General features: G+C 46.6%; 1 protein-coding gene across 1 annotated transcript in view; it reads left to right on the forward strand.

Annotated features, from left to right (window-relative positions):
• Window positions 1-22,943, forward strand: part of gas2l2 (growth arrest specific 2 like 2) — an 83,512-nt gene that overhangs the window by 51,059 nt on the left and 9,510 nt on the right. The window contains exons 3-5 of the mRNA XM_078548699.1: window positions 1,225-1,332; window positions 5,137-5,233; window positions 7,327-7,630. Coding sequence (XP_078404825.1) covers window positions 1,225-1,332; window positions 5,137-5,233; window positions 7,327-7,630 — 509 coding nt within the window. The remainder of the gene's footprint in view (window positions 1-1,224; window positions 1,333-5,136; window positions 5,234-7,326; window positions 7,631-22,943) is intronic.

A 22,943-nucleotide genomic window follows, 5' to 3' on the forward strand; every position in this document is an offset into this window, starting at 1 on the left:
GCCGGGCCCTTCAATCAGGCACTGAGTCCCCTTTAGCGAGGGACCCCCACCTCCCCACCGGTTGCCTGTAGGCTATCTGCATGGCAACCCCCTTGCCCGGCATTGGGTTAATACCAGCAAAAGTAGGATAAGGCCTTGAAGTGTTCATTAATTTCCCACTTAAAGGCCTGAATCAGCGCCTGGGTGGAAGGCCGTCCACAAGTCTTCCCACCGCAGACTTATTCAGACAGAGATGGGAAGGCAGCAGGGTCCCTACACCACACCTTTCTTCCTGATTAAATGCCCCTCCCCCCGCCTCCAAACACACCGCCGAAGATCAGTAAATTTTTAAAAATTAATTAATGGGATGTGGGTGTTGCTGGCTGGGCCAGCATTTATTACCCATCCCTAATTGTCCTTGAAAAGGTGATGGTGAACTGCCTTCTTGAACCGCTGCAGTCCATGTGGTGTAGGTACACCCACTGTGCTGTTAGGAAGGGAGTTCCAGGATTTTGACCCAGCGACAGTGAAGGAACGGCGATATATTTCCAAGTCAGGATGGTGAGTGGCTTGGAGGGGAGCTTCCAGGTGGTGGTGTTCCCATGGCCAGAATTTTACGGCTCTGTTGCGGCGGGGGCGGGGCTGTAAAATGCGGCGAGCCATTCTAAACTCAATTGACTTCAGCGGGACCGTAAAATCCCTCTGTCATAAAATTCCACCCCATGTGTCTGCTGACCTTGTCTTTCTAGATGGTAACAGTCATGGAAAGAGCTGCTAAGGAGCCTAGGTGAGTTCCACCATAAGACTCTAAGCCATCTCTTTGTCAGCTGCAGTTTAGCGGTGGATACCTGGCTTCTGAGTCCAAAGGCCATGGATTCAAGCTGCACTCCAGAGACCTGAGCACATAACCCAGGCTGATACTCCAGTGTTGTACTGTTGGAATTGCCTTCTTTCAGATGAGATGTTAAATTGAGGCTCTCTGTGCTGTCTGGCTGTGACAGGTTGGTGGAATTATTTGAAGCAGATCAGGGGGCTCCCGGCTAATATTCACTTAAACAAATAATCTGATCACTTATTGCATGCTTTATGTGGGAGCTTTCTATGTGCATATTGGCTGCTGCAGCTCCTACATTACAACACTAACCGCACTTTGAAAAGTACTGAAATGGTTGCAAAATGTTCTGAGACATTGTGAAGTTGTGAAAGGCAGTATTTAATGGCACATCCTATTTTTTAACCTGGCAGGTTCGTCACCTTGTGAGTCGCTGTACCTGTCCTGACCAGTTTCCCATGGTGAAAGTCTCCGAAGGGAAGTACAAAGTGGGAGACTCCAACACTTTAATTTTCGTGAGGGTGAGTGGCAGCAGATTTCCAGTTCCTTTTTATTAAAGGGGCATCACTTTGTTCATCCCTATGAACTAATTTTGCCCAGTACTTCAGCTCTCTCTCCCCCCTCACCACTGGAGAGGAATTTACAAGCGCCAAGCCGTTGTGAAAGCTATCATTCCTCCAGACACATTAGTGGAGGGAGATGGAGCAGCTAACAAGCTGCATAATGTTGATCAAAGGTTGAAGAACAGTTTTAAATCTAAGATAAAAGCAAAAAACTGCAGATGCTGGAAATCGAAAACAAAAACAAAAATACCTGGAAAAATTCAGCAGGTCTAGCAGCATCTGTGGAAGGGAGCACAGTTAACGTTTCGAATCCGCATGACTCTTCAACAGAACTAAGGAAAAATAGAAAAGGGGTGAAATATAAGCTGGTTTAAGGGGTGGGGGGTTGGGACAAGAAGGGCTGGATAGAGGGCCAGTGATAGGTGGAGATAACCAAAAGATGTCACAGACAGAAGGACAAAGAGGTATTCCGTAGGGATTGTTCCCTCCGTGACACCCTGGTCCACTCCTCCATCACCCCCTACACCTCAACCCCCTCCCACAGCACCTTCCCATGCAACCGCAGAAGATGCAACACCTGCCCCTTTACTTCCCCTCTCCTCACCGTCCAAGGGCCCAAACACTCATTTCAAGTGAAGCAGCATTTCACTTGCACTTCCCTCAACTTAGTCTACTGCATTCGTTGCTCCCAATGCGGTTTCCTCTACATTGGGGAGACAAAATGCAGACTGGGTGACCGCTTTGCAGAACACCTTCGGTCTGTCCGCAAGCATTACCCAGACCTCCCTGTCGCTTGCCATGTCAACACTCCACCCTGCTCTCATGCTCACATGTCCGTCCTTGGCCTGCTGCAATGTTCCAGTGAAGCTCAACGCAAACTGGAGGAACAGCACCTCATCTTCCGACTAGGCACTTTACAACCTTCTGGACCGAAAATTGAGTTCAACAATTTTAGATCATGAACTCTCTCCTCCATCCCCACCCCCTTTCTGATGTTTTCCCCCTCCTTTTTGTTTTTTCCAATAATTTATATAGATTTTTCTTTTCCCACCTATTTTCATTATTTTAAAATATATTTCCATCCATTGTTTTATCTCTACCTTTTAGCCTTTTTCGATTCCTTCAACCCACCCCACCCCCACTAGGGCTATCTGTACCTTGCTTGTCCTGCTTTCTTCCCTTAATTAGCACATTCCTTTAGATAATATCACCACCTTCAACACCTCTTTGACCCTTTGTCTGTGACATCTTTTGGTTATCTCCACTGATCACTGGGCCTCTATCCAGCCCTTCTTGTCCCAACCCCCCCCTTAACCCAGCTTATATTTCACCCTTTTTCTATTTTTCCTTAGTTCTGTTGAAGAGTCATGCTGACTCGAAACGTTAACTATGTTCCCTTCCACAGATGCTGCCAGACCTGCTGAGGTTTTCCAGGTATTTTTGTTTTAGTTTTAAATCTAAAACTATTTAAGGAGTTCAATGTCATCTCTAAGCTAGAGGATCATTTATGGCTTGTTCTTCTTGTGTTCATTGTGGATCTATTTGGAGAAATGTCCACTTATATTGTTGGGCTTGGTGGAAAGCCCCAGTGTGGTTCTTGGGCTGCGGACAATGCTGGCCAGGCCGTAATTCATTGTCCATATGTAGTGGCCCTGACTAAGTGTTGGTGGGCTTGCGGCTAGGTGGTGTTTTTTGACATGGTTGAGTGGCATTCTAGTCTAATTCAGCGGGCAGCTAAGTGTCAGCCATGTTTAGTGGGGCTGGAGTCACATATAGGCCAGACCAGGAAAGGATGGCAAGTTTCCTTCTCTAAAGGACACTTAATAAATCTGTTGGTTTAATAAACCCAACAGCCTTATTATTGCTTTGATACTAGTTTTTCTTTGATTTCCAGATTCTTTAAAACTGAATTCAAATTCACTAAGTGCCATGGTAGATTTGAATTGTTGTTTTCTGGATTATTAACTCAGTAACATAAAGGCCCAGATCTTTTGGTCTCCGGATGGCCATACCCCAGAAGTGCCCTGGAAGATGCACTGGGGACCCCTCGGATGTTCCCATGGACTGACTACAGGGGAATTTTCTGGGAAGTTCGGACTTCTGTTGGGCAATTTCCCTGTGTCTGGAAACCTCCAAAACTTTGAGTTAAAGTCGGAGACTTCAGATGATTCCGATTCACATAGCAGAATAGTTACCCAGGAAAAGTTAGAAGGATAAAAACCAATTCTAACTCCTGGCTAACTATACTAGTGGCCCTCCAACTCTCCACTGGACCCCCTGACTACACCCCCTGACCACTCAACTCACCCCCCCCCAACCCCCACAACCTGCCTACCACCCTAAAACCCAACTACTCCCCAGACCCTTGACTAACCCCCCACACCTGATGACCCCTCCTGACCCCTTGGCTACTCCCACACCCACCGACTACCCCCAACCCCCACCCCCTGGTTACCCTCTGCACCACCTGACTACCCTCCCGACTCCGCCCCCTTCCGGGACTACCTCCCCACCACCCAAGCCCTGACTACCCCCCTAACCTCAACTGGCTTCAACCAAATCCCACCTCCGAGTACGCCCCCACTCCCCTGACTGCCTCCCACCCTGACACACCCTGCCCCCTCACCCAGTTACCTTACACACTTACCTTCTCTCTGTCGCTTGTCAAAGAGGCATTTAAACAAAGGGACATTTTAACTTACCAGAATACGGCAGCTAGTGCCGTAAAAAGAGGGTTTTGGCTTGGCTTCCCCCGATGCTCCCACACTACAAGGAAAGGATTCCAGAAGCAGTTACACCCTGCATTTCTCAGGAGCCGCGGTTAGAAGTCTGAGTGAGAAATGTGGAGCTCCAGCGTAAGGTAAATAAAATGGAGCAGAATTGCAATGCGACAATGATTGTTACTCCTCGAAAGGTTCAGCCCAGTGATACCATTGTTGTGTATCTTTGTTGAGCATCAAATCACAATAACCTGTATATGTGTTTTTCATAAAAATTACCCCCGCTGTTAAATTTATCAATTCCTGTATCCTGACTTGCACCAATTCCCGTTAGACCCACCACTCCTTTGTTTCCTGACCTGCATTGGTTCTCGGACTGCAAACGCTTCCACTTTAAAATTCTGATCCTTGTTTTCAAACTCCTCCGTGGCCTCGCCCCTCCCTTTCGGCAGCCTTACATTCCCGGTGCTGATGAATTGTAAGAACTGGGTGAGGTAAAAGTTAAAGATGGCAACTAGCTTTCCAGTTTGAACCATTTACACCCGCTCTGCAACAAACATCTGCAAATGGCACTTTATCATTGGTACCCACATGTGTCAACCTCATGTCACAGGAAGGCATTGGTTCGAGCTACCATTCCTCTGTGGAGAGTGCTAGGGCTCTGTTACAGATTCACTTTTAACGCAGTCACATTTATCACTATTATCGCTCTCTGTTCCATCAAAGCGGGTGATGGATTTTATTTATATGTCAAAAATGTTTCCAAAATTTGATGCTAATATTCTGTGCCTGTCTCCAACCTATAGAGTTTTGCACAAATTGAACAGTTTTAAATCTTAAAAGTTATTTAAGGAGTTCATTGTCATCTCTAGATTGGAGGATCATTTATGGCAAGTTCTTCTTGTGTTTATTGTGGATCTATTTGGAGGAAAGTCCACATATATTGTTCTAAAAATGAAATTAAAAATATGAATTTAAATATGTTTGTCTCATTAAAGAGAGATTGTTGTTCTCCCTCCTGATTTTCTTTCTTATTTTGTAGATTTTACGGAATCATGTGATGGTGCGAGTGGGTGGGGGATGGGACACCCTGGAGCATTACCTCGACAAACATGACCCCTGCCGCTGCACATCGCTCAGTAAGTGCCTGTTGCTCAGGAGCTGCTGGCTAAAGAGATAAGGCATAGGGAGAAGGGAGGACTGAGAAAGAGTAATAAATAAGGAGTAGGCCATTTGAGCCTGCTTCACCATTCAATAAGGTCATGGCTGAGCTGATTGTAGTGTTAACTCCGCCTTCCTGGCTACCCTGCCAGAAGCCTTGACGCCCTTGTCCATTAAAAATCTATAACTCAGCCTTGAATAAATTCAATGACCCAGTCTCCACTGCTTTCTGGGGAGGAGAATTCCACAGATTAACAACCCTCTGAGAGAATAAAATCTCCTCATTCCTGTCTCAAAAGGAAGACCTCTTTTTCTTAAACTGTGTCTGCTAGTTCCAGTCTCCCCGACAAGGGGAAACATCCTCCCGGTATCTACACTATCAAGTCCCCTCAGGATCTTATATGTTTCAATAAGATCACCTCTCATTCTTCTAAACTCCAATACATCTAGGCCCAACCTGTTCAGCCTTTCTCCAAAAGGTAAGCCCTTCACCCCAGGAATGAGTCGAGTGAACCTTCTCTGAACTGCTTCTAATGCAATGACATCCTTTTTCAAATAAGGAGACCAAAACTGTACACAGTACTCCAGATGTGGTCTCACCAAGGCCCTGTATGCTGCAGCAAAACCTTCCTACTTTTATATCCCACTCCTCTTACAATAAATGCCAACATTCCATTTGCCTTCCTAATCACTTGTACCTACATCCTAACCTCTTGTTATTCATATACCATGACACCCAGATCAGAGTTATGCGGTCTCCCTCTATTTAAATAATATGCTGCTTCCCTGTTCTTCCTGCCAAAGTGGATATGTTCACATTCTCCCACAATATACCCCATTTGCCATATTTTTCGCCCACTCACTTAACCTGTCTATATTCCTGTGGAGCCTCTTTAGCTCCTTTTGACAACTTACTTTCTTATAATGTATAAAACAGACGTCCATTTCAAAACCCAGTTGCTGTCCAGTAGATACTTTGGAAATTCTTGTCAGTCCGCTCAAAAAGAAAAGTTCCTAGAGAAATAAATTGCCAATCCTGTATCATCATTCCCTCAAAATGCTGGAACTCCCTACCTGACAGCACTGTGGGAGTACACTGCAGAAGTTCATGAGCGTGGTTTAGCACCACCTTCTCAAGGCAAATTAGGGATGGGCAATAAATGTCGGCTTTGGCATATTCCAATACTGAATTTAAAAAGCTTGGATCAGTTGCCTGTTAAACAGCCGAAGGAAAGGCAGATTGGGTGGAGTGCGTAATGGGTGAGTCAATGCCAGCTAATCAGATGTGACAGCAGGGATTCCTACAAAGCTCTCTGTGCTTGACCAGCCTCCCAGAACTCTCAAAATAATAGATAAGGGAAATTCATTGGATGCGGTTCATATGAGGTTACAATAAGCATTTGCTATGTTACAAATCAGAGGTGTATTACAAAAATAATGGAACATGGAATAAAGAAGGATGTACCATAATGATAGAGAAAATGGGTTGGGGCAGAGAGCAAAGGATGTGGGTTGAAGGGAAGTTTCTCACATCAATAATCTGGAGTTAGCAGTTGAGGGAGCAATGTTGAAATTTGCTGATAACTAAATTATGGGTATGACAGACTATGAACAAGACTGAAAGAGTGTAGGAGGACATAGGCTGGCAGCCCGGGCAGAGAACTGACTAACACAGTTCAATGCAGAGAAATGTGGAAGTAAAAAGGACAGTGAGGAATTGTAGGTTAACTTGTAAAATTTTAAATGGAGTAGAGGGATCGAGGGGTACAAAGGTCGATGGGTTGAAAGGCCTACTTCTGCTCCTACGTCTTATGGTCTTATGGTTATAAAGATGGTAGTACACGTAGATAAATGGTGGCACATGGTTTTATATCTATAGGTACTGGATACAAAAGGAAAGAGATAATATTGGACAGGTACAAGACCTTGGATAGGCTGCAGTTGGAATATTGTGTGATGTTTTGGGCTTCTGATAACAAAATTCCCAATGAAACTCCTGTTGATTGACTATTGAATTACAGAGCCGACAGTAGATTTCCCGTAACTGAATAATAACATCCATTTTTAACAGCTCATAAGCAGGTATCCAGATTCAGCAGCCCCCACAGGTCCGCCACACCTGTTCATGAGATCAAGGCTCGCTTGCCACCCAAGACAGACCAGACAAACAAGCCGCAGACAGCCCTCATTCTGTCAAGATCACAAAGCCCCATGCCTCCAGTGGAGTGGAGACTAAACACACAATCTACTCTTTCTCTGAGGAGTCGCAGTGCTGTTCGGCCCCCATCACCAGATGTTCACACCACCTCTGGAGGTAATTCAGCCACGAGGATGCCCCTGGACAAGTCAGAGCCACGGCAGCCCTTTCAAACCAGGTAGGGGCACTTAAGCATCGCTCTTCTGCTGAGAAAGGTTTATCAAGCGGCAATGACATTCTACTGCTTCCTATCCTGGTCTATTTTTATATGTATTGATATATTTAACAGAAAAAGCCACCTCGCTCTATTTGCAAAAAGTTTTTACATCCTCAGCATATCCCAAAACACTTTACAGCCAATGAAAGGTAATCACTATTGAAAAGTAGGAAATGTAGAGGCCAGTTGCACACAGCAAGGTCCAACAAATGGGACTGAAACAATGCACCCTCTACCCTGAATGGCAAACTTAAAGGGTCCCCTCATCATTAAGAACATCAATAAGCAGACTGTGCTCAGCAAACAGAAATTAGAAAATTGACTGAAACAATAGATCATCTGGTTCATGAAAATAGATACATACGAACATACAAAATAGGAGTAGGCCATTCAGCCCCTCGAGCCTGCTCTGCCATTCAATAAGATCATGACTGAACTGATTGCGGCCTCAACTCTGCATTCTTGCCTACCCCTGATAACCTTTGACTCCATTGTTAATCGAGGATCTGTCTGCCTCTGCCTTAAAAATATTCATTGACCCCGCCCTTAGGTGTTGGCTGAAGGGTAAATATTGATCGGGATGCTGGGAGCATTGTGGTCAGTGAAGGTTAAATATAAAAACACATTGGGCTGAAAGGCCTACTTCTGTTCTTAGAGAATTCTGGGAGAGGGGGAGGTTGGAATTTAAGAGGTGTGAAGATTTGGAAAAGATTTTAAAGGGATAAATAGTAAAGGTTTATTTCTACCAGGTAGCGAATCAGTAACAAGAGGACAGGAACTTTGCATCACCAATAGAAGCATAAAAGGTGCAAGATTTTTTCTTCCACTGCAGAAGCCGGGGGTACAGCCTCCACTGCAGAAAGTGGGGATACCGTCCCCACTACAGAAAGTGAGGGTACAGTCTCCACTGCGGAAAGTGGGGTAAAGTCCCCACTGTGGAAAGTATGGGTTTCGTCCCCACTACAGAAAGTGGGGGTACAGTCTCCACTGCAGAAAGTGAGGGTACAGTCTCCACTGCAGAAAGCGAGGGTACAGTCTCCACTGCAGAAAGTGAGGGTATAGTTTCCACTGCAGAAAGTGAGGGTACAGTCTCCACTGCAGAAAAATGGGGGTACAGTCTCCACTGCAGAAAGTGAGGGTACAGTCTCCACTGCAGAAAAATGGGGGTACAGTCTCCACTGCAGAAAGTGAGGGTACAGTCTCCACTGCAGAAAATGAGGGTACAGTCTCCACTGCAGAAAGTGAGGGTACAGTCTCCACTGCAGAAAAATGGGGGTACAGTCTCCACTGCAGAAAGTGAGGGTACAGTCTCCACTGCAGAAAAATGGGGGTACAGTCTCCACTGCAGAAAGTGAGGGTACAGTCTTCATTGCAGTAAGTGAGGGTACAGTTTCCACTGCAGAAAGTCGGGGTCCAGTCTCCTCTGCAGAAAGTGGGGGTACAGTCTCCTCTGCAGAAAGTAGAGGTACAGTTTCCACTGCAGAAAGAGGGGTACAGTGAACACAGCAGAAAGCGAGGGTACAACCTTCACTGCATAAAGTTGGGGCAGAGTCTCGACTCAGAAAGTGGGGGCACAGTCTCCAATCCAGATAGTGGGGGCACAGTCTCCAGTGTAGAAAGCGGGGGTACAGTCCCCACTGCAGAAAGTGGGGGCACAGTCTCCAGTGTAGAAAGCGGGGGTACAGTCCCTACTGCAGAAAGTGGGGGTACAGTCCCCATGGCAAGAAGTGGGGGTACAATCTCCACTGCGGAAAGTGGGGGTACAGTACCCATGGCAAAAATGGGGGTATAGTCGCCACTGCAAAAAGTGGGGAGGGTACAGTCTCCACTGCAGAAAGTGGGGGTACAGTGAACACTGCAGAAGGTGGGGGTACAGTTTCCACTGCAGAAAATGGGGGTACAATCTCCACTGCAGAAAGTGAGGGTACAGTTTCCACTACAAAAATTGGGGATAGAGTCTCCACTGCAGAATGTGGGGATACAGTCTCCACTGCAGAATGTGGGGGTACAGTCTCCACTGCAGAATGTGGGGGTACAGTCTCCACTGCAGAAAGTAGGGGTGCAATCTCCACTGCCGAAAGTGGGGGTACAGTACCCACTGCAAAAATGGGGGTACATTCCTCACTGCAGAAAGTGGGGGTATAATTGCCACTGCAGAACATGGGGGTACAGTCTCCGCTGCAGAAAGTGGGGGGTACCGTCCCCACTACAGAAAGTGAGGGTACAGTCTCCACTGCAGAAAGTGGGGATACAGTCTCCACTGCAGAAAGTGGGGTAAAGTCCCCACTACAGAAAGCGAGGGTACAGTTTCCACTGCAGAAAATGGGGGTACAGTCTCCACTGCTGAAAGTGGGGGTACAGTCTCCTCTGCAGAAAGTGGGGGTACAGTCTCCTCTGCAGAAAGTGGGGGTACAGTCTCCACTGCAGAAAGAGGGGTACAGTGAACACTGCAGAAAGTGAGGGTACAACCTAAACTGCATAAAGTTGGGGCAGAGCTCGACTCAGAAAGTGGGGGCACAGTTTCCAATCCAGAAAGTGGGGGTACAGTCTTGATCAGAAAGTGAGAGTACAGACCACACTGCAGAAAGTGGAGGCACAGTCTCCAGTGTAGAAAGCGAGGGTACAGTCTCCACAGTAGAAAGTGGGGGTACAATCTACACTGCAGAAAGCGGGGGCACGGTCTCCACAGCAGAAAGTGGGGATACAGTCCCCACGGCAAGAAGCGGGGGTACAATCTACACTGCAGAAAGTGGGGGCACGGTCTCCACTGCAGAAAGCGGGGGTACAGTTCCCACTGCAGAACATGGGGGTACAGTCTCCACTGCAGGAAGTGGGGGTACAGTCCCCTCTGCAGAACGTGGGGCTACAGTCCCCACTGCAGAAAGTGTGGGTACAGTCTCCACTGCAGAACGTGGTGGTACAGCCCCCACTGCAGAAAGAGGGGGTACAGTCTCATCTGCAGAAAGTGGGGGTACAGTCTCCACTGCAGAAAGAAGGGTACAGTGAACACTGCAGAAAGTGAGGGTACAACCTTCACGACATAAAGTTGGGACAGAGACTTGACTCAGAAAGACGGGGCACAGTCTCCAATCCAGAAAGTGGGGGTACAGTCTCGATCAGAAAGTGAGAGTACAGACCACACTGCAGAAAGTGGGGGTACAATCTCCACTGCAGAAAGTGGGTGTACAGTCTCCACAGCAGAAAGTGGGGATACAGTCCCCACGGCAAGAAGTGGGGGTATAATCTACACTGCAGAAAGCGGGGGCACGGTCTCCACTGCAGAAAGCGGGGGCACGGACCCCACTGCAGAACATGGGGGTACAGTCTCCACTGCAGAACATGGGGGTTCAGTTCCCACTGCAGAAAGTGTGGGTACGGTCTCCACTGTAAAAAGTGGGGGTACAGTCCCCACTGCAGGAAGTGGTGATACAGTCTCCAGTGCAAAAAGTGGGGGTACAGTCCCCACTACAGAACGTGTTGGTACAGCCCCCACTGCAGAAAGTGTGGGTACAGTCTCCACTGCAAAAAGTGGGGGTACAGTCTCCACTGCAAAAAGTGGGGGTACAGTCCCCACTGCAGAACGTGGTGGTACAGCCCCCACTGCAGAAAGTGTGGGTACAGTCTCCACTGCAGAAAGAGGGGGTACGGTCCCCACTGCAGAACGTGGGGGTACAGTCTCCACTGCAGAAAGTAGGGGTATGGTCCCCACTGCAGAAAGTGGGGGTGCAGTCTCCACTGCAGAAAGTGGGGGTACGGTCCCCACTGCAGAACGTGGGGGTACAGTCTCCACTGCAGAACGTGGGGGTACAGTCTCCACCGCAGAACGTGGGGGTACAGTCCCCATTGCAGAAAGTGGGGTACAGTCTCCACTGCAGGAAGTGGGGGTACGGTCCCCACTGCAGAAAGTGGGGGTAAAATCTCCACTTCAGAAAGTGGGGGTAAAATCTCCACTTCAGAAAGTGGGGTTACAGTCCCCACTGCAGAAATGGGGGTACAGTCTCCACTGCAGAAAGTGGGGGTATAATTGCCACTGCAGAACGTGGGGATACACTCTCTGCCGCAGAAAGTGGGGTGTACCATCCCCACTGCAGAAAGCGAGGGTACAGTGTCCACTGCAGAACGTGAAGGTACAGTCTCCGCTGCAGGAAATGTGGGTACAGTCTCCACTGCAGAAAGTGGGGTACATTGAACACTGCAGAAAGTGGGGGTGCAGTGAACACTGCAGAAAGTGGGGTACAGTGAACACTGCAGAAAGTGGGGTACAGTGAAATCTGCAGAAAGTGGGAGTAGAGCCGCCACTGCAGAAAGTGGAGAGGGTGCAGTCTCCACTGCAGAAAGTGAGGGTACAGTCTCCTCTGCAGAAAGTGAGGGTACAGTCTCCACTGCAGAAAGTGGGGGTACAGCGAACACTACAGAAAGTGGGGGTACAGCGAACACTACAGAAAGCGGGGGTACAGTGAACACTGCAGAAAGTGGGGGTACAGTGAACACTGCAGAAAGCAGGGGTACAGTGAACACTGCAGAAAGTGGTGGTACAGCCTCCACGGCAGAAAGTGAGGGTACAGTCTCCTCTGCAGAAAGTGGGGGTGCAGTGAACACTGCAGAAAGTGGGAGTAGAGCCGCCACTGCAGAAAGTGGGGAGGGTGCAGTCTCCACTGCAGAAAGTGAGGGTACAATCTCCACTGCAGAAATTGGGGCACAGTCTCCACTGCAGGAAGTGGGGGTACAGTCCCCACTGCGAAAAGTGGGGGTATAATCGCCACTGCAGAACGTGGGGGTACAGTCTCCGCTGCAGAAAGTGGGGTACAGTCTCCGCTGCAGAAAGTGGGGGTACAGTCTCCACAGTAGAACGTGGGGGTACAGTCTCCACTGCAGAAAATGGGGGTATAGTCTCCACTGCAGAAAGTGGGGGTACAGTCTCTACTGTAGAACGTGGGGGTACAGTCTCCACGGTAGAACGTGGGGGAACAGTCTCCACGGTAGAACCTGGGGGTACAGTCTCCACTGTAGAACGTGGGGGTACAGTCTCCACTGCAGAAAGTGAGGGTACAGTCTCCACTGCAGAAAGCGAGGGTACAGTCTCCACTGCAGAAAGTGGGGGTACAGTCTCCACTGCAGAAAGTTGGGGTACAGTCTCCAATGCAGAAAGTGGGGGTACAGTCTCCACTGCAGAAAGCGAGGTACAGTCTCCACTGCAGAAAATGGGAATACAGCCTCCACTGTAGAACATGGAGGTACAGTCTCCACTGCAGAAAGTGAGGGTACAGTCTCCACTGCAGAAAGTGGGGGTACAGTCTCCACTGCAGAAAGTTGGGGTACAATCTCCACTGCAGAAAGTGGGGGTACAATCTCCACTGCAGAAAGTGGGGGTACAGTCTCCACTGCAGAAAGTGGGGGTACAGTCTCCACTGCAGAAAGTGGGGTACAGTCTCCACTGCAGAAAGTGGGAATACAGTCTGCACTGCAGCACATGGAGGCACTGTCTCCACTGCAGAAATTGTGTGTACAGTCTCCATCGCAGAAAGTGGGGGCTACAGTCTCCAATGCAGAAAATGCATCCATTTGTTCTATTAGGATTTACCAGAAGTTGGCAATAAAACGTAATAGATTGTAGCAATAAAACAGTCTGTTACAGTCTAACATTACTAACATCACATCTGCAACAAGCATCCCATCTGAACATCAGGATTTCCTGCACATACAGGAGATTTTCAACTCACTGTTGTAATTGTTAACATCTGAATCAATATCCATGCTAAGAACATCATCACTCAGGTAATCACACCGTAATGAGATACAAGCAGTTGATTAAAGCTACTTGAACACCGGACGTTGTTTGAAATCAGCAGAGCTTTTTAACTCAGTTAAGTGAATACAATTAGCAGATTGGACAAATCACCAAAATTTGGTTTCTTCCCTGGCACTGCAAATGATCTGAAACAAAAACAGAAAATGCTGGCGCAACTCAGCAGGTCCAGCAGCATCTGTGGGGAGAGAAGCACAGTTAACGTTTCGAGTCCATATTGCTCTTCTTGAAGAAGAAACATACAGACTCGAAACGTTAACTCTGTTTCTCTCTCCACGGATACTGCTGGACCTGCTGAGTTTTTCCAGCATTTTCTGTTTTTGTTTCAGATTTCCAGCATCCGCAGTGTTTTGCGTTTAACTGCAAAAGGTTTGTTGAGCCGTTCAAAATAGCAGCGGTTTAAGCAGTGTCTTGGTCATTGACCCCTATGGTAATGGAAACCGGGTAATGTCACTTGTTCAATAGAGGTATCCACCTGTGATAAGCTTGGCGGTGTGGGTGGTGGGGAGTATATGAGAATTCACAATGAATAAGCCCTGCGGCTAATAAAACCAACACAAATCATAATATTTAAAAGAGCATTGGATACACTTCTGTGAAAGAAAATACTAAACTCGTAGGGAGAAGGAGCAGAGATTTATGATTAGTTAGGGTGTAGGGTAATGTCACTTGATTAGTAAACAGAGGCCCAGGCTAATGGGGTGGGGACATGGGTTCAAATCCCACCACGGCAGCTGATGGAATTTGAATTCAATTAATAAAATCTGGAATTGAAAGCTTGTCTCAGTAATGGTGACCATGAAACTATCATTGATTGTTGTAAAAACCCATGTGGTTCACTAAGGAAACCTGCCATCCTTACCTGGTCTGGCCTACATGTGACTCCAGACCCACAGCAATGTGGTCGACTCTTAACTGCCCTCTGAAATGGCCTAGCAAGCTACTCAGTTCAAGGGCAACTAGTGATGGGCAACAAATGCTGGTGTTGCCAGCGACACCCACATCCCATGAAAAAATAAAATTTTTAAAAATGTGTAGAGGCAGCATTGGCACAACTTTGAGGAACAGAATGGTCTTCCCCTGGCTGAAGCTTCTAAGGTTAAATTTTCTAGCTGGACCTGATTAATGAAGGAACAGAAACAATATATAACATGCTAGAAACACTCGGCAAGTCAAGCCCAGTGCATGTGGAGAGAACAATGTTTCCATTTCTGATGATGGGCTAGATTTGAAATGTTAACTTGTCACTCCTCTCCGCATATGCCGTGCCTGACCTGCTGAGTGTTTCCAGAACTTTCTATGATTCTCGCATCTACAGTACTTCGTTTATAGTTTCTTAACGTAGTGACATATGCAGGAGAGTGGAACAGAGAAAGGTTAAGGCCAACTATTCTGAAGAAGGAGCTGAATCTGGGGTAAGCCAGACAGGCTGACTGGATCTTGCTATTCTTAAAATCTATCTTTTTGACCAAGCTTTAGGTCACAATTCCTAAAGTCTCCATCTGTGCCATGTCCCTTGTCTGGTTACGCTTCTGTGAAGTGTCTTGGGATGTTTAGTCACGTTAAATGTTTTTGTTGTTGGCTGTCCCTTGATTTGAGGTTGACATCTACTCAGGGTCATGAGTTGCTGCCATGGGTCTTCATGTAGACAGAACAGGCCGACTCTCGACCCAGAGATCTTTGGGCACATGGAGCAGGATTCCCGTGAGGTAGTGGGATCCGGAGTGCAGGATTTGCTTCCCTTTCTTTCCTTCTCTGTCACTGCTCTGCCTCATCATTAAGAGGTTGGGACTCAATGCGTGATGCAGCTTGATGGACAAGTTGTCGCCATTTTGAATGATTGGTAGCAAGCTCCTCCCAGTCATTAATGTCAAAGCTGCTGCGCTTCAAGGAGAGTTTCAGAGTGTTTTTGAAGCGTTTCCTTTGTCCTCCCCTGGCACGTTGGCCATTTAAGAGTTGAGAGAACCGTACCTGGTGGGGGAGATGGTTTTTGGCCATCTGGACACAGTGTCCAGTCCAATAAAGTTGATTCTGTTGGAATTTTCTTCGAATGCTTGTGGAGCTGGCTTCAAGAAGGACATTAGCATTTGTTCGATGGTCCTCCCACTGAATTTGGAGGGTACAGCAGAGGAATTGCTGATGGAATTACTCCAGCACTCTTATGTGTCACTGATACACAGTCCAGATTTCACTGCAGTACAAGAGTGTGGTGATGAAACAGCTCCGTACATTGGGACTTTATTAACTTGCGGAGGTCTTTGATGTCAACCACTCACTGCTGTAGCTCGTAGAAGGCTGCGCTGGTGCAGCTGATCTGTTGTTGGATCTCTTTGTCAATGGTGGCCTTTTGAAAGAGGTGGCTGCCAAGTTATGGGAAGTGCTCAACATATTCCAGAGTATGTCCTTTATCATGTCTAGGTGGTGGAATATTTGGCTGACCAGGTCTGGGTTAATATGAGTTTTGTTTAGGCAACATTCAAGGTCAGGCTGAGTGTCTTGTATGCAGAATTTAAGAGATCAAGAGTGGCTTGCAAGTCTGGTGAAGAGTAGGCAACGACACTGCAGAATTCCAGAAATTGTAGATCATGTTTGTCCTCCCAAATCCATAGGATGAGTGCATGAGTCTTAATGTGAACAAAAGTCTGTCAACTATGAAGATCTCAGCTGGAATACATCGGGGCCACAAGCTTTGTTGTTTTTCATTCGATTGATTGCTTGTTGCAGCTGTCCTATCACTGGTGGTTCATCGATGTTTTAAGGGCTGCCTTGAAGAAGGAGAGAGAAGTATTAGAGTCTAGAGAGTTAGAGAGGGACATTCAGAGCTGGGAACCTAGACTGCTGAAGGCACGACCTCCAGTGATGGGGCGAGATAAATGGTTGCTGCTGTGTTTTCTTACGTACAGCTGAAGGAGTCTGCATTGAGTGATGTGAGGGCCAGGTGTGTGCATCAAGCTGTTGGCTTCTTCCAGAAACATTGCCCCCCCCTCCCCCTCCCCCCCTTCCTATGATCCTCAGCAAGTAGTTGCTGGGATTTTTGTACCTTGTGCAGTGCAATTGTCACCAAGGAGGTCTCTATTTTGAGGAGGATAAAGGTTTTCTCCTCTCCTTCTCTGCAGGCCATAGGGCAAGGGATATAACCACACACTTACCTGTACCAGCGCACCATTCACCCTTCTTCATGTCCAGGTATCTGCATGCTGTTCTGTCATGGGACCTGAAGACTCACAACCAAGCCTGATCTTTTCACCCGATGCATGCTTGCTTACATTTTGATGGGGGTAGGTCACTGACTAGCAATATGGAGCGGTAATCCTAGCTGACTATTACCCATTTCTATTTATTTCTCTCTCATAGTGCACTGACCAAGATTTGAAACTGAGACTTACTTGGCCAATTTTTACTATTTTAAGCATCTAGATTTTCCCTTCATTTTCGAATTGGCTCCCATCCCTCACTTCAGTACCTGCTACAAGGTAAACAAACTTGTTCCTCGGCCCTGAGCAGGGCTTCCCCGTAAAGAAGCACGTCCATGGTGGTCCATCATGATTTGATCATTCTCTCGCCTCCAGGCAAGTTCCTGTCCTCAGTGTTCCAACATTTCAGGGCACCAGGCAAAACAAATCAATCTGTTATCATAATCAGACAGATTACAAACATCACAAGACCAACTCTGCTCTCTTCCCATCATTTCTCATTGTCCTTTCTCATTCTCCCATTCAATCTTTCTATGGAGTTCCATCAACTTAACTTTTCCCTTGCATGTAATCTTGAAACAATGTCCTTTGTTCATCTATAGGAAATTTGTATCATAAGTATATTGTTTGAAACATATGTGTTTGAGCGTGTGTGTGTGAGCGTGTGCGTGTGTGTGTGTATTCTCAAGGGCAACTGGGGGCGTGCAAGTGATGCCCATGCTTTGGAACTTCAAAAGAAATTGGTCAAATGGCCGCCGTCTGTGCATCAATGCTTTCTGAATCCACAACTCTATACACTTCATTTATGTGCACAGATTTTGTTTGATGTCTACATTTTCCCCTGTATGTTTTCCATTAAATAAAATGTGTTTGATTTACAATTCATATGCAGACAAGCGACCTGACGTAAATGAGCAGCTTGTTTCCCACCTTTACGGATAACGATATTTAATGGTAGTTATTCATCTAAATGGATCCATTTAACAGCTGATTATTTGGTACAAGAGTCCAGCCAGTCATGGCATTAATCTCTTCTCGACTGCCCAAGTAATGCTTGTGGAAAGCAGCACTTTACTGTACAAATTATGTTTGTGTTCAACATTATCCTTTTTGGTCCTGCCTCTATCTAAAGGGGAATTGCATTCACTGAGGCTGCGTCTATGCTGTGTCTATTGGCCTGTATCTACTGTCAGTTCCAGAGGCTAGTGATCTTGTTAGACTGCCTAGCTGCTGTCTGACTGGAACTCCCAGAGAGATTCCACATCTATCTTTGCAGCACAGGAAACGTGTTAAGGGTTACGGAGTTGAGATGCAGATCATCTATAATCAAATGGAATGGCAGAACAGGTTTGAGAGGGTGAATGCTGTCCTTCTGTCCCACATGTGGTTATAGGAATATGTGGAGCTTTTTTTCCAGCTGTGCTTGTAGAGTGTGACCAGTAGTCTCCCCACCCTGTTCAATGTTTGGACTAATTGCAGTTCAATTTAAATAGAAGGCAAGATGTTCAGAAGGCCCCAGTCATCTTTAATCCAGGTTTCAGTTCATGTTGGATTCAGGCTCATGTGGGGCCAAACTGTAATGGTCGATAGTGTCTCCTCCAGAGAGTTTCACTCCTTCACTTCCCTCTGTGGTCAGGTTGGACCTTGATTCCGGATTTACACCACAACTTCAGGACTCCCCGCAGTGTAGTGACAAATAAAAGGATGCGTATGCTGCCCTTCACAAAAAGGGTTTCATTTCTAATTGAGGTGTGTTTCGAAGCACATTCCCCCAGATTTTCATATTTCTACTTGCTGAGTTTCTAGTATCCTGGAGGAGAATTATATTTATCTGTCCATTAAAAAACCTTACTTCTCCGCACATTTTTAATCATTTTTTCTATTATAACTCCTAATATACAAATTTATAATGGACCTTGCCTATGTAAACTTGTCACACTGTAATTACACCATCCAACCAGTAGGGGTGCTAGGGCAATACCAATGTCGGAAAAAGTGTGACTGCGCCGAGCTAAGTTGAAATTGTGTTTTCCATTATAAAGATGGACATTGGAATTTATGTAATAGAAAAATAAAACTGAAATAAAACATAAGGTATGACTTTGAAAAGGGAAATGAATTATACCTATATGGTCTGATCCAATTATCCCCTGTTCTCTAAACCCAATTCACTGAACACTACTCTTGGGCTCCCTAGGTTCAATGCCAATTTTTCAAATGATCCCGCAGCCTCAACAGGTTTTTGGGAGGAGAGAGTTCCAAATTGACATTCCCCTTTGTGTGAAGACGTGTTTCTTAACTTTACTCCTGATAGCCTGACTCTAAAGGTTGTGCCCCCTTGTTCTGGACTCCCCCACGATGTGAGGAAATAGTTTCTCTATGTCTACCCATTAAATCCTTTAATTAAACACCTCTGTTAGATCACCCTCTATATTCAGGGCATAGGCCGGAATTTTCCGACCCTGTTTGCATCGGGTGTCATGGCGGGCGGGGGTGGGGGCGGGCGGGGTGGGGTTACAATATAGTGAGAAGGCCAAAAATCGCTTTCACGCTGGCGTGAAAGCACAGCGCGATCATCCGATGGTGTCAGGCGTGGCGGAATGCCAATCTCACTGGAGACTGCCATAAACCCACTTTGTATTCTGCCAGCCCAGGACACGTCTGGACAAGTGTGACATTTAGAAGTTGGGACTTACCGTTAGGGCCTTGCTCAGATCGCGGACATCCGAGGAGCAGTAGATGCTGGAGCTTGAATGGACATTTTTCCAAGTATATTCACAGGCTCACCAGTGTAGGTGCTAAGCTGGAGGAGGATTTTCTCCAATGGGCATTTCTTGAATATTTTCTCCCATGTCTTCTCTGAAGCAATAGAGACAGATGCTCCAGTGTCAACCTCCATTTCAACCATTTTACCATTTAAGGCAATGCCAACTTTTAGTCCTTCATCTAGTTTCAGATCAGACTGATTGCAATACAATTGCTCTTCTGCATTGTCGCTGTTAGTTTCACTTTCTGTCTCGCCTGGACTCGCATTACTTTTATATTTTGTTTCTAAGTAATGCGCTTTTTGAAACTACCTGTTTATTTTCAAGCATGACTTGTCTGTGTGCTCCTCCTGATGCCCTTTTCTTGGCGGTACTGCTTTATTGTGATCAGCCTTTGATCTACATGCACGCTGTATGTCAATTTTTTCCACAGTAGTGACAATCAGCGGTTTTCCACTTACAGGCTTCTGCATTATGCTCTATTCCATTACAGCGGTAACATGTTTGGAAGTGAGTATACCCTGACTTCATCATTTTAACTTCGGCATTGTTAGAATGCGTTTTCAAATCTCCAGCTTGTTTCTCTGCCATTTCAATGCTTTGCGTAATCTCGAACACTTTCTTCAGTGTCAACTCTTGCTCCGCTAACAATCTACGCTGAATTCTTTCATTTCTTAGTCCACAAACCAAGGGATCATGCAACATTTCTTCCAGGTAACCTTCAAAGTCACAATGTTCCACTAATTTTCTCCACTCAGCCAGGGACTGGGAAACTGACTCACTCTCAAACTGCTCTCTTCGGTGAAACTTGAATCTCTCGGCAATAATTGCTGACCTGGGATCAAAGTCCTTTTTCAATACATCCTCAAGCTCTTTAAAGCTTTTATCTGCTGGTTTGTCAGGAACAAAGCAAAGTGAAATTTTTCATTCCAGTGACTGTAAGAAACACTGAGGCCTGCTTTTCCTTTTCAATCTCATCCACAATGAAAAGCTGTTCCATTTGCTCGACATAAACTACAAAGTCCAGAGGATCTAAAGCCTCTAAAGCCCCTAATAATGATGATCCCATCCTCATCATCATTTGAAATGTTTTGTCACTTCTTAACAATTAAGCATATACACATACACATGGCTATCTGCTTCTGAATCCCAGCTTCCTGTGCGTAAAAAAAATAGAAGGTTCCTTTATTCCTTATTCTCCACCAGAGGGCAATACATCCGGGACTGAGCACACCCTGTCAGGTTTTATATATCAATTCTTTTTAAATAAAATGTCCTCTTACAAAAAAGCATAAACATTAAACACAAATACCATAAGGAGCCTGCTTAGAATGAGAGGAGGAAGACCTTCTTGCGATGAAAGCCACTTAAAGTCAATGGCTTCATGAGCACTGTTAAAGGGCAACTCAGAACTCAGTGGCTTCACATCACAGTTGCTGCATCTCAAGAGTAACACATAGGAATGTAGAATTTGGGAAAGCAGGCAATAGTGAAGGAGGCACAGCTGTATCATATATGGCATTCCATCAATGAAGGCCAGTCACGTGTTCACCAGATTTGACACTCCGAATGGGCCAAAGGGCATCCACTCATTGACAATGAGCAACTGATTGGTCATTCATATGCCACATCAGAGATTGGAGCACAGAGCTAGGTTGGGTCACTCATCTCGCTGAAACTTTAACATCCCACGCAGGACGCAAGATGTTACACATCTGTGATGCCATCTCGATGTGTGTGCTAGTGTCTCAGGGACAAGGCTGCATCAACCACCATGCAAATAGGACAGGAAAAACTATGGACCCTTACAGTCCCCAAAAAGAGTCATCTTCTGACCTTCACTTTCTTGCCCCTTGAATCATTAATGTCGTCAATTAGAGAGAAGGCAAAAGCAGATATGGATCCAGGGCTCAATACTGCCTTTGTGCAATGGAGGAGGTAAAGGAGGGAGAGGCAACTCCATGCTTCCGCAAGAGGGACATGGTCAAGCAGAGTCAGAGCATGAACAGGGGGGTCAGGAGGAGAGACCCAGACAACGGGGGTGATTCGCCAGACTTAGGGTTTATCGTAGAAGAGTCTCTTATTTTCAAATGAGTGAGAGGCAATGCCGTGCACGTCTGCGCTTGTCCTGAGCTCTGGTACATCACATATGACACATTCTTCATGAAGACCTGATGCCACGTGGAGTTGGAGGGTGTCTCCTTCCAGTGGCTTTGAAGGTGACCACTGCACTCAATTTCTTGGCCTCTGGTTCTTTCCAAGGGTCAACAGGGGACCTGTGTGGCATCTCTCAGTCTGCAACACATCGATGCATAAAGGAGGTCACAGATGCCCTTTACAGGAAGGCCCATCATTATATCAGGTTTGCTGTGGATGAAGATAGCCAGGCTGAGAGATTCATCGGCTTCGCCGCCATCTCAGGCTTCCCAAGGCTCTGGGTACAAAAGACTGCAATGATGTGGCTATACAGGCTCCAGGGCAGCAGCCCCTAATGTTTATAAACCACAAGGGCTATCATTCCATCAATGTACAACTGGTGTGTGATCACCGGAAGCACATACTGCATGTTAGTGCACAGTAACCTGAGAGTTTCCATGACTCCTACATCCTGAGTCACTCCCAGGTGCCTGAGATTTTCAAGGAGCCATTACATCTGCAGGGATGGCTGCTTGGGGATAAGGATCACCCATTGAAACACTGGCTGATGACACCGGAGTATCGCCATCAGAGTCGTTCCGAGGAGAGATACAATGCTGCTCACAGCTCCACACGGTCCCTTATGGAGCAGACCATAGGGCTTCTGAAGATGCATTTCACGTGGCTCACTCCAATACACTCTCAACAGGGTTTCCCGCATCATCTGTGTGCTGCGCCCTTCACAACCTGGCAATGCAAAGAGGTGAACCCCTGTTAGAGGGTGAACTGGAGGAGAATGAGAGCTCATTGGAGGATGAAGATCTGGAGGCCCAGGAAACTCATGAGGCTGTAGAGGGTCAGTATGAGTGTGATCACACCATGGAGGAAGGAAGATGTGGGAGACGTGCCCGTGATATGTTAATCGCTGACAGGTTCCAAGAAGAGTGAAGTTAAGTGAGGGAATATGGCCACCTCTCTCCTAGCCCTCAAGGCCATTTACTTTCAACTTAGGGGATGTCCACCCACTTGCAGCGAGAATGGGTCCCACATTCACACTTGTGCCTTCTGGCCTCATGATTCACCAGGCCATGATCTTTGCTTTGGTCTGTGGGGCCCTGTGAGTGAGCTCACTTGGAACTGAATCCACTGAGGAACAAGAGTGATGCGAGAGAAGACTTGAAGCCATCGCCACCATCTAATCATGTAAACACTGCTGTGACTGAGATGCGGACATGCCTAGGGATCTTTTCCTCCCGTGCATATTTTTTCTTCTGCCACTGCCACTGAGGAGACACAAATGCCTCTCGAATATCAATGCTGATGAGCTGCCCTCGCTCAATGGTGTTCCTTGAAGAAGAAGAGTTAGAAACGCT

This window comes from Cetorhinus maximus, chromosome 9 (genome assembly GCF_964194155.1).
Source record: "Cetorhinus maximus chromosome 9, sCetMax3.hap1.1, whole genome shotgun sequence".
NCBI lineage: Eukaryota > Metazoa > Chordata > Chondrichthyes > Lamniformes > Cetorhinidae > Cetorhinus > Cetorhinus maximus.